The sequence below is a fragment of the Coffea arabica genome, chromosome 5e (genome assembly GCF_036785885.1).
Source record: "Coffea arabica cultivar ET-39 chromosome 5e, Coffea Arabica ET-39 HiFi, whole genome shotgun sequence".
Taxonomy (NCBI): Eukaryota; Viridiplantae; Streptophyta; class Magnoliopsida; order Gentianales; family Rubiaceae; genus Coffea; species Coffea arabica.
The window spans coordinates 1,943,301-1,955,955 of NC_092318.1; the positions used below are offsets into that span (position 1 = coordinate 1,943,301).

The 12,655-nt window shown below is 38.7% G+C and overlaps 1 protein-coding gene across 1 annotated transcript; it reads right to left on the reverse strand.

The window, feature by feature from the left end:
• Positions 1-7,912: 7,912 nt before the first annotated feature.
• Positions 7,913-8,532, reverse strand: LOC113722688 (putative cinnamyl alcohol dehydrogenase 4). Its single transcript, XM_027245942.2, has 3 exons — positions 8,412-8,532; positions 8,096-8,302; positions 7,913-8,001 (listed from the first exon to the last, which is right to left on the reverse strand). The coding sequence occupies exons 1-3, from the start codon at positions 8,530-8,532 to the stop codon at positions 7,913-7,915; spliced, it is 417 nt and encodes a 138-aa protein (XP_027101743.2).
• Between the last annotated feature and the right edge of the window lie 4,123 nt (positions 8,533-12,655).

The following is a 12,655-nucleotide window of genomic DNA, read 5'->3' on the forward strand; positions in this document are numbered from 1 at the left end:
CAAAAAGATTCTCGGCATGGAGATAAGTAGGGATAGAATGAGAGGCAAGTTTTGTCTGACACAGAAACAGTATTTGAACAAGATACTACAATGTTTTGGTATGAATGAAAATTCAAAACCTGTAAGTACTTCGCTTGCTCCTCATTTGAAACTTAGCAGCCTATTATCTCCAAAGACAGATAAAGAGCGAGCATACATAGCGAAAGTCCCGTATGCTAATGTAGTTGGTAACTTGATGTATGCAATGATGTGTACGAGACCCGACATTTCACAGGCAGTTGGTGTGGTAAGCAGGTTTATGCATGATCCGGGCAAGGGTCATTGGCAAGCTATGAAATGGATTCTATGATATATCCAAAATACCGCAGATGTTGGATTAGTATTTGAGCAGGATAAATCACTTGGTCAATGTGTAGTTGGATATTGTGATTCTGACTATGCAAGTGATTTGGATAAGCGACGTTCTACAACTGACTACTTGTTCACGTTTGATAAGGTGCCAGTTAGTTGGAAGTCTACTTTGCAATCAACGGTGACTTTGTCTACAACGAAGGCAGAGTATATGGCGATTACAGAAGTTGTGAAGGAGGCAATTTGGCTTCAAGGATTGTTTGAAGACTTGGAAATTGGTCAAAAACACATTGACGTGTTTTATGACAGTCATAGTGCTATTCACTTAGTAAAGAACCAGATCTTGCATGCAAGAACGAAGCACATTGATGTTTGCTATCACTTTGTGCGGGAAATTCTCAAAAAAGAGGAGATTTTTCTCCAGAAGATTCGGACTACAGAGAATCCTGCAGATATGCTGATCAAGGTGGTTACAAGAGCCAAGTTTGAACATTGTTTAAACTTGGTTAACATCCTGCACATTTGAATTGGCACCTGAGGGCGCAAATTTGGAAGCACCGCAAGGACCGTTTGGATGAGAAGGTTTGTATTTTTGTGGGACTAAAAATTATGCCAATGTGGAGATTTGTTGACTTTTATGGCAGTAATTCAAGCCCATAATTGTTGGCAAATTTTGGCAAAAATTTAATCCCACATTGGTGGCTTAGCTTTGAAGAGAGGTACTTGTTATCTATAAATAATTACTCCCTCTCCTCAATTCAATTGTACCAAAAACAAAAGAATTACACTAAAAAGAATTTTGTAATTCTTTTTAAATTCTTTCTTCTCCTAAATTATAAGAGCAGGCTGCTTGAGTGGTGCTCGGAGATTAGACAAAATTTGCCGAACTCCGTTATCAATTTTTCGGGTGCGTTCTTTCCTTATCTCTTTTATTTATTTCGCATTTATTTAGTAGTTTCTTTTCTATTATAGTATAGTATTCAATATATTTATCTACATTTGTCGGGTTTATTTGTTGTGTTTTATACGGTTCATTTGGGTGTATTTTCTTATTCGTGTGTACGTATTATTTATGTATATACGGATCTAGTTGTGATAATACACCATGCACATAAATTCTGTTTAGGAGATTGGGTTTTAAGTGGGACTGCTTGTGACCCCTCCAACTTTTCCTGGGAATTTACTTTGAATGATAATTCTGTCTAAGGAGATTATTCGATGATCTTTTCTGAGAATTATTGAATCGGTTTAATCTGTATTTTTTGAGTGAAAAATTACTCGGTTTCCCCAACAGCTACATCATATCATTTTCAGCCTCATCAACTGTTGGAGTCTCAAAAGAAAAATTCAAAGAAGAAACACAACCTTCTGAAGAAAATAATTGCGTTTAGAACTCCACTACCAAGAGTTTGATTTGATCTAAAGAATAAACCCAGCCCTCATTCTCATCCTTAATGCGAGATATGTAATTGCAGTTTCTCCGTTGCTACACAATTGAATGAAAATATGAAGTGTTTGCATCTCCCAACTTGAGCTATTTAATCGCGACTTTTTGCTGCCAAAACTCTCCTTCTACCGCCAATGCCCTCATATACATCGATCTTGCCTCATTGAGATGAACCTTCGACTGCTCATCCCTAGAGCCATCATACTCAGATTCCCTCAACTTGTAAAACTCCTCCGCTTGTTTGACTGCCGAAAAGATATTACCAAAAGTTTCTCGACTCCAAACTCTTAATCGTTTACGAAGGGACACCAATTTGGAGTGAAATAGAACCATACTAGTACCAAGTCCAGATTTTCACTAGTCCGCTTCCACAACACCTAAGAAAGACGAGTGATGTCACCAAGCATTAACGAAATGAAAGGAACTCCTAGAATGAAAAGCCGATCCATATTTAATTAATAATGGAGAATGGTCGGATCGCCCTCAGGCCAAATGGAGACCTTAGATATCGGGTACTCCTGCATCCAATTCGCATTAACCAAAGCGTAGTCCAATCTCTGCCACACCGCATCATTGGTCCAAGTAAAACGGGGACCGTCAAAGTCCAAAGCAAACAAACCACCCAAGGCCGCATTGAACTCTTCCATATTTCTGATGTTAGCCGGAGACCCCCACTATTCCTCTGCAGACGAGATGACATTAAAATCACCCACCGCCATCCAAGGAACTTGAGACCTTGAACTCAAATGTTCCAATGCACGCCACAAGGGTCTCCTAGCCACACGTGTACACTTACCATAGACAGCAGATAACCAAAAACTCCCACGCAACCGAAAAGTCACGTGAGCATGAACAAGCTGACCCGCATGCTCAGAGCAATTTTAGAACAAATCAGTGCACCAAAAGATCCAGATTTTTCCATCGACAAAGGAGGAAGCACCATCAAAATGCAAAAATCATCTAAAAAAGTCTAGATGAGCCCTTTTGGACATGGGTTCAAGAAGGATCAGTAGCTGAATAGAATTTTCAAAAGGGTTTTTATCAGTATCAGAGTCTCGCAAGAGGCTTAGTAGGTAGAAGCAGTAGTCTTCTAAGGGATTTTAGGCAACGAAAATGGCAACAGAGGGTGCCTTTATTCAACCAGCAATACCGAGGTTCGATGGTCACTACAATCATTGGGCGATGCTTATGGAAAATTTTCTTTGATCAAAGGAGTACTGGAATGTGGTAGAAAATGGAGTTTCTGCAGCAGCAGAGGGTGTGCCTTTAACTGAGGCACAAAAGAAAATTTGTGAAGAGCAGAAGTTGAAGGATCTCAAAGCTAAGAACTATCTGTTTCAAATGTTAGATCGTTCCATTTTGGAGACTATCGTTAACAAAGATACGTCAAAGAGTTTTTAGGACTCTATGAAGTAAAAATATCAAGGAACAACTCGAGTAAAACGTGCTCATCTACAGGCATTGCGAAAGGAGTATGAAATTGCTCACATGAAGGAAGGAGAATCTATGAATGAGTACATTGCTCGTGTTCTTGTCATCACCAAGAAGATGAAAGCAAATGGTGAAGAGTTGAAAGATGTTGTTGTTGTGGAAAAGATTCTGAGGTCAATGACACCTATGTTTAATTATGTCGTGTGTTCAATTGAAGAATCTAAGGATACAAGTATTTTGTCAATTGAAGAGTTGCAAAGCAGTTTGCTCGTGCACGAACAACGTATGAGTAACACTGTACATGAAGAACATGCACTGAAGGTAACTCATGGAAACCAATATGCAGGACGAGGAAGAGGGAGTGGGAGCTTTGGAGGCAGAGGCCGTAGAAGAAGCAGACAAACCTTTGACAAAGCAACTGTAGAGTGTTATGCTTGTCACAAGCTTAGTCATTTTCAGTGGGAATGCAAGAAAGGAGTGACCAATTTTGCAGAGAGTCAAGTGGAGAGTGAAGAACACATGCTGCTGATGGCTTATGTTGAAGAAAAGGAGCAACACAAAACAGACATGTGGTTTCTTGACTCTGGGTGCAGCAATCACATGAGTAAAAAAAGAGAATATTTTTCAGATTTTGATGAAAAATTCACAGATTCAGTGAAGTTGGGAAATAATTCAAACATGGTGTCAATGGGAAGGGCAACATTAGGTTGGAAATTGATGGAGTTGTTAGCATCATCTCAGGAGTCTTTTATGTTCCGGAATTGAAGAATAATTTGCTGAGTCTGGGACAATTGCAAGAGAAGGGGCTGAGCATTTTATTCCAACAAGGGCAATGCAAAATATATCATCCTGACAAAGGTTTGATCATGAAAGCTAATATGTCTGCAAATCGAATGTTCATCTTGCATGCCATCTCTTTGCCTATAGCACCCACTTGTTTTAACACAGTCACAGAAGATGTAGCGCAGCTGTGGCATTGCAGGTTTGGGCATTTAAGCTTCAAAGGCTTACAAACATTGCAGCAAAAACAAATGGTGAAAGGTCTACCATTACTTAAGCCGCCCTCAAAGCTGTGCAAAGATTGTCTTGTGGGGAAGCAACATCGAGATTCATTTCCAACGAAAAGTTCTTGGAGAGCATCTCAGATTCTGCAGCTAGTTCATGCCGACATTTGTGGACCAATTAAGCCAACCTCGAATAGCAAGAAAAGGTATTTGATTACTTTTATTGATGATTTTAGCTGAAAAACATAGGTATATTTTTTGGCAGAAAAATCAGAAGCTTTTACCATTTTTAAGAGCTTCAAGATACTTGTTGAGAAAGCAACAAATATGTCTCTAAAAGTGTTGCGTACGGATCGTGGTGGAGAGTTTATATCTCGAGAATTCAACAATTTCTGCAAGGAACATGGAGTGCAAAGACAATTGACAGCTGCATATTCACCACAACAAAATGGTGTTGCACAACGGAAGAATCGGACTATCATGAATTTGGTGTGTAGCATGCTATCTGAAAAGAGAGTGCCCAAAACTTTTTGGCCAGAAGCAGTAAATTGGCCTGTGCACGTTTTAAATCGTAGTCCAACGCTGGCTGTAAAGGACAAAACACCTGAAGAAGTCTGGAACGGAATCAAGCCATCAGTTCAACATTTTAGAATTTTTGGTTGTGTCTCCTATGCTTACGTGCCTGACAGTTCGAGAACTAAACTAGATGAGAAAAGCTTGAAATGTGTTTTACTAGGAATTAGCGAGAAATCAAAGGTGTACAGGCTCTATGATCCTATCTCACAAAGGATCGTGGTGAGCAGAGACGTAGTTTTTGAAGAATGTGAAGAATGGGAATGGGACACGCAACATGAATCAGCTGTTACTTGCGAGCTGGAATGGGAAGATGTTGAAAAGGCAGTGACTGAAAAATCTCTTGCAGAAGAAGATGCTGCTGACACACAGTCAGAAGAGTCTCTTGCCACTAATCAAGAAACTTCTCCAGATCCCGTGGAAGGGAGGAGTAGGAAGCAATCAACTTGGTTGAAAGTTTATGTTTCAGGTGAAGGTTTGTCTGATGAAGAGGCAACAGCATTTTTTACCTCATATACAGTGGCTGCCGATCCACTTCATTATGAAGAAGCTGTGAAGAATGAAAAATGGAGAAATGCCATGGATGCTGAGATTGCGGCGATTGAGAAAAATGGCACATGGGAACTAATCGATCGACCAAAAGGAGTCAAAATAGTTGGAGTCAAGTGGGTTTACAAAACTAAACTTAATGAAAAGGGAGAAGTTGACAAGTTTAAGGCGAGGCTGGTTGTAAAAGGATATGCACAGCAATATGGTATAGATTACACAGAAGTGTTTGCTCCAGTGGCTTGTATGGAGACTGTTCGATTGGTGATCGCTTTAGCAGCACAAAAAGGGTGGGCTATCCATCAATTAGATGTGAAGTCTGCCTTTTTACATGGAGAACTAGTTGAAGATGTTTTCGTTGAGCAGCCGTGTGGTTACATTCAAAAGGGAAAGGAGGAAAAAGTGTACAAGATGAAGAAAGCTCTTTATGGGCTTAAACAAGCTTCGCGTGCTTGGTACAGCCGTATTGAAACATATTTCATGAAGAAAGGTTTTCAAAAATGTGATTATGAGCATACCCTTTTTGTTAAACGAAACATGGAGGGCAGCATACTCATTGTAAGTTTATATGTTGACGATATTCTTTTCACAGAAAATGATGAGCTGATGTTTACTGAGTTTCAGAACTCGATGAAGAATGAGTTTGATATGACTGATCTTGGTAAAATGAAATATTTTTTGGGTCTCGAAGTCTTGCAGAAATCAGGTGGAATTTTTATCGGTCAAAGAAAGTATGCTCCGGAGGTGTTGCAACGTTTTGAAATGAATCAAATGAATTCTGTTCAAACTCCAATGGTTCCTGGTTTCAAGTTTTGCAAGGATGAAGAAGGAATTAAGATGGACAAGACTCACTTCAAACAACTTGTAGGCTGTCTTATGTATCTTACTGTGACTCGTCCAGATATGATGGTTACAGTAAACCTTTTGAGCAGATATATGGAGAATCCTACTCAGCTTCATTTACAATTGGCAAAGAGAGTGTTGAGGTATTTGCAAGGAACAACTGAGTATGGAATTTTCTATAAGAATGGAGGAAATGATGATCTTATAGCATACACTGATAGTGATTATGCGAGTGACTTGGATGACAGAAAAAGTACATCAGGCTATGTTTTTCTCTTCGGTTCTGGAGCTATATCATGGTCTTCTAAGAAACAACCTATTGTGAGTCTGTCTACCACCGAAGCTGAATTTATTGCTACTGCTGCTTGTGCTTGTCAAGCAATTTGGTTAAAAAGGGTGCTCAAAATGTTGGATCAGACTCAGCAAGAGAAAAATACTATCCATTGTGACAATAGTTCTGCAATCAAGCTCTCAAGAAACCCAGTTATGCATGGTCGTAACAAGCATATAGATGTTCGTTTCCATTTCCTTCGAGAACTCGCACAGGCAGGTATGATAGAGCTAGTTCATTGAAATGTTTTGGAACAAATAGCTGATGTGATGACAAAGCCTCTTAAGTTGGATGATTTTCTGAAGCTGCGTACAATGCTTGGGGTTTGTGCAGAGAACAGTATAAACTAAATTCTTTCAGCATTTAGTTTAAGGGAGGAATTGTTAGATTTAGTCAATATTAGCCAGTAAATAAAATCTCATTTTATTTGGGATTCTTTGCTTTAGAATAGGTCTTTATGTTTACAAGTCTGTTAACAGTAGACTCCTTATTTATTGCATTTTCTGTTTGCTTTGTACGACTATTTATAGCCTAAATATTTCTCATTCAATAACACACCGAATTCCTTCCATACTTTCTTTTTTCTGAAATATTCTTTACTGTTAACCTTATCAAGTTTAGTCCCTAACGTTAACTTTTAGTCACTTAAGTCCATCTGTTAAGTCAAAGTAGATAATTGACCATTAACCCATTTAAAAATTGCCCTACTAACTAACTAAGGTTTGGTGAAAACTTTTAAGACAAAAATACCCTCCCCTTGTGCTTTAAGTATAAAACAAGATTAGAAGGCTTTTCTCTCCTCTATTTTCTTAAATTGTTCACAAAATTTTTTATTTTGTGCAATACCTTGTCACGGCTGCTCCTATGAAGCCTACTACTGCTGCTGCTGCTGCTGCTGCTGCTGGCGAGAAGAAGCCGAAGAAGGCTGTTGCTCCAAAGAAAGAGGCGGCGGGTACCAAGAGGAAGAGAACTGTTAATGTGGAGAAGAAGAAGCTGAAGATGGTTGCTGCAGTGTCAGCGAAAGTCAAGAAAACTCCCGTCAAGAAAGCTCCGGTGAAGAAGGTGGTGATGAAAATGCCGGTGAAGAAACCTAAGAGCCTCAAGTCGCCAGCGAAGAAGCTTAAGAAATAAGTTGCGTGAATTGGGCTCTGGAGGGATTAAGGAGAAAATGTGTAAATTCATAGATGGCTGGGGGTTTGGGAGAAATTTCGTTGTTATTTCTTATTTTAGCGTTCTGTTTTACCATTTTGGTTGTGGTTGGATTTCTTAGTAGATTATGCAATTAAGGGCAGTTTGACTCAGAAATTATCAGTTTATCTTGTGTTTTGGTTGAAATTTGGGTGATTGACTATAATGTTTGTGATTTTGTTAATCTTAACGTCTTGTTTAAGATATTGTGCGCTGCACAGAAGTCCAACATTTTTCTTGTGTTTGTTTCGCTCCACCAGTTGCACTCCCGGATACAGTTCTCATATCTGCAAGAAGTAACGGTTTATAAGCTAAAAATGCAGGTCCTATGACGTCGGTGCCGCTATAGCAACTTCTAGATGTAAACAAGTAAGACTGTACCTGTGATTAGGCTATGTGGCATAAATTTTACTTCACTTGGGAAGCCAACCAGAATAAGAACCCCATTAGTCTTCAACAGGGAAAGGTACGAATCAAATGGAATATCTCCAGAAGCTATATCAATAATGAAGTGCAATGATATGGGGTGATGGAGGTAAAGAATCAGCATCTTTATTGCTTTAGATGAGACAAAATGAACCCAAAAGCCTGTACATCACAGGCTGATGGTTGCTTACCCTCATCTGCAGTTCATCAGATGAGACAACCTAATTGTCCGCTCCAAGAAGAATTACTCTTGCTTCTTTCTTGGATATACTTGTGCTCCACACTGTGACTTTCAATCCAAAAGCCTTTCCAAATTTCACTGCCAAGTGCCCCAGACCACCTAGCCCAATAACGCCTAAAGATTTTCCAGGTTGGTTCATGTTGTGTCGCATCATTGGTGAGAAGACAGTTATCACAGATCAAAGCAAAGGTGCCGTCGTTTCTTTCTGGGGTTTATACGAGGGAGAATGGAGACAGTTTGGGTTGACAATGATGAAGAAAAAATTAGAAAAGTGGCTTTCATTTTTTTGTTTTGTCGTCCCGCCACTTCATAAAGGGCATTTTTGAGAATGAAATTTCTTTTTTAGGGTTTTATGGGCATATTTGTCCATTTATAATTAAGTTGGATCTAAACATGTCTTTTTACGTAAATTATAAAATGCCGTCTCGTTTGACCGTTAGTCCAAGGACTTAAGTAACTAAAAGTTAACGTTAGCGGGACTAAACTGATACTTGAGGTATAGTTTAAGGGGGTAAACTAATAAAAGCCCTTTTCAAAATATAGTCTGTGTAAGTATCTAAGAGAGTCTTTACGCGAGGCGCCGCGTATATTCCAAACAAGAAAATTAATTGGACTTAGCATTAGATCAGAGAGAATGTTTAGCCTACGAAATAGAAGAGAGCTGTTGCAACTTTTTCTTAATATTACAACCCAACTTCTTCTTTGCATCTATGGGATCAGGTGGCAATAGCTTATTCCATAGATTGAAGTCTTTTCATCCAACAAAGCTGAGCGAGGGAGAACCTTTTCTAACCAATTAGAATCCTTCAATCGAGAATCTAGCTCGGCTTGAAAAAATCGCATCTCATTAACGGAGAAATTTGAGTCCCCCATGTTTCCTGCTGACCTCCGCTTGAGGAGCCTCAAACGTCCAGATAATCGTGGAGACGAAAGAGGAGAACCCCAGTGCATTGAATCCCCCAAAGCAGTGGCGGAGCCAGAAAAAATTCTTAGTGGGGGCAAAAGCAATACTAAAATTTTTTACCTACTCTTCTTCTAGTTTTTTAAGCAAAAAAAAAAAAAAAAAATCACCAACAAGTACAAATGATGCATATATTCCATGAAAAACATAAAAAATAAATTCAAAATTATTAATGTAATAATAATTTTATTTCAAAAACAAACTAAACTATTTACAATTGCTCACTGCAAGTTTTTATATTTTGATAACTAACTTGGTTGTGGAAGTAAGAATGGCTCTCGATTGTGGAGGGAAAATGGAGAACCAGTGGAGGAAAGGGAAATTGGGGAGTGGGGCCCAAAAAAAAGTGAATGATATGATTGGTACTTGCTAGTTAAAATGAAAAGGCTTTTTTTTTATCTTATTTCAAATGGAATTTGTGCCCCACTTATCTTTTTAGAATTTTAGTTTATGAACTAACTTAAAAAATTACGTAATTCTTTCACATCTTTTCTAAGAAAACTCTGGGGGCACACTTAAAATTATATCAAAATTGTATAAATATTATAGAAATTTAAGGGGGCAGTAGGGGCCCGTGCCCCCATCTTAAATCCGCCCCTGCCCCCAAGTGCTCCATAATACCCTCATCATCACTATCAGTAGGCAACACAGCAAAAGAATTTTGATTCATCGTGAGGGCAACATCCAGGTTTGAAGCCGTGAGATCCCCACGACCAGTTTGAGTATCAACCAAGACCATGTCTTTGGAAGGTGCATATAACGTAGAATTTACTGGCTCAACACACGAACAACCAGCATTTTCTATCTTCTCGGCAATAGACACTGGATTAACAGCAGCTAAGTGGATTGCGCGTGAATTTGTAACACCAATCCTGACCTTGCCAGCTACTAAAGCCTGCTTGTCACTTGTCCTCTCGACAATAACAGCAACAGAAGATTGAGCACGCGTACCAGGTGCAGCATCAACTACGACTACCCCAACAGCTAAAGCACCATGGTTGTGATTAGAACCTGCAAGCTCCAATCCCGCATGATTACGCCAACCAGCATGCGCTTCCACAGGAGCAATAGGATCATAAAGTGGTAAGTCTATGGCTTGCAAGAGTGGAACCGGTGACTCCACCACCTTCTCTTTCCCCTTGCCAAAACTATTCTTAGGGACATAAATATGTCGATCCTGCGGAGTTGTATGAGGAGGAAAGTTCTTTCCTCTAGCACCATGGAGAGACGGGTCCTTCCTGAAGCAAAGGGCCTCCTCATGCCCAAACTTGCAACAGAGCGAACAATAGGAGGGCAAATTTTCGAACTCAACCGATCGCCAAAACACATACTCATCATCCCATCCAGATCCGCTTTACTGGGGTCGAAGAAACGTCTATCTCAACCAGAATCCGTGCCACAGATGATCGACGAAGATCACTAGTAGCTGCATCAATCTTTAGCTGACACCCTAAGGTGGAGGCCAGTTTAAGTAACTAGTTCTTCTAGAAAAAAGGAATTGGCAACTCAGGAAAACACACCCAAATCAAAGCTATTGCAACTTCCTGATCTGCCTTGAAGTTCAATGCCCACTTAGAGATCGATATAGTTGAGTTATGAACATACCATACCCTGCGAGAAAACAATATGGTGTAATCCTCCTCCAAAAGAGACCGAATCAGAATATGTTTAGGATCAAGTAGTCCTACCAAGCAATCTCTCTCCAGACCTAGTGTGACAAAAATTTTCGTATAAGCTCCATGGGAGGTCCGCTAAAGGCAAACCTCCCCACCAATGCATTCCGAAAAGGCTCTGATAAAAATGAGATTCCTTGGTGAGAGACACGGAGAGCTGGTTCACCCCGAAAAGTAGAGACCACGCCCAAAGCGATATCTTTCTCCCCAAGTGCCATACCAGACACTACTGACGCAAAGGACTTCCCCAATGACGCAGACAGCAGACCACCACCATCGGGAGGTTTTTCTGACGACCCACAGGCCACCATGGGTGGCGGAGGCTAGTTGACGATGCTATTGATGGTGAAACAAAACCATAGGCTTAGTTTTTTTGGGACATGTAATTAATTCAATTTTTTAACATGTGTCCGTATATGATGACACGTTACACATTAACGGTCCAGAAATACTTCCAACTTTATTACACTTCCATCAAAACCAAATTTTGACTAGGCGCAACTTCATCTGTCAATAGGTTTTGGTCAATAGGGCTCACTATAATATTGTCTTGTTAGATAGGATGTACATAACGAAAGTTTTATTGAGTTGGTAACTAAAGCCATAGATCCAAAGAGATTATAAGACTAGAATAATTATGTCGGGCACTTATTACATAGGATAAGAACATACATGTATTATATGCATGCATGCATGTGTGTGTCTATATATGTGTGTCTATGTGTGTCTGTGTGTAGGAACACGTGTTTTGCATATGAATATGGTACTTTAGGATTATTTTCTTTTTTTCCTCAAAATATTAAGAAAATCAAAATTTTTAAGGAATAAATGTAATTGAGACAAAAAATACTGTGACATTTAATATATATTAGAGAGGATAAGAATAAACATGTATTATATGTATACATATGTAAATATTCATATGCATTTGTGTATTTGTATGTATGTGTGTATATACACACACGCATACCTGTTTATTTACATATGTACTCGTGATGGAACACGTGCTTTGCACGTGAACCTGATGCTTTAATTTTTTTTTTCTTTTTTCCTAAAATATTGAGAAAATCATTTTTTTGAAAGAATAAATATAATTGAGACAAAAAAATAATGTGATATTTAATATTTATATCATTACATTTTTTTTGGACTTGGTTTGCCTTACCATTACAAATGCATAAGCAACAAGCATCGTTTGTTGTTTTCATTTTTGTGTTGAATTTGGGTGATTTGAATATTCTCTTTTATGTCATTTGAGTTAAAATTTTCATCTTCTTGAACAATTATTTGTTTTTATTCATATTATTATGTGAATTTTTTATTACTATCAGCGAGTTTTTCTATTTAGTATTTTTTTTTAGGTTAATGATGGATTGTAAAATAATTATCCCTCAGAATAGTATTCAATTTATGATACTTTCCTCCAAAAGATGATGATGTTTGGATTCTTAGCACAGGTTCTTCTTTTGGAACTAGCACACCATTAACTGCAAGCTGCAATTCATCTCAACCCAAAACAAACCCTAATTGCAAACTCCCATTAGTTGATTGAAATTCATCCAAAGGAAATTGGTAGTTGAAGACAACAAAATAACAAGCAAATGTACAATAAAAGGTAGATGCAAAAAAAGAGAAAAAAA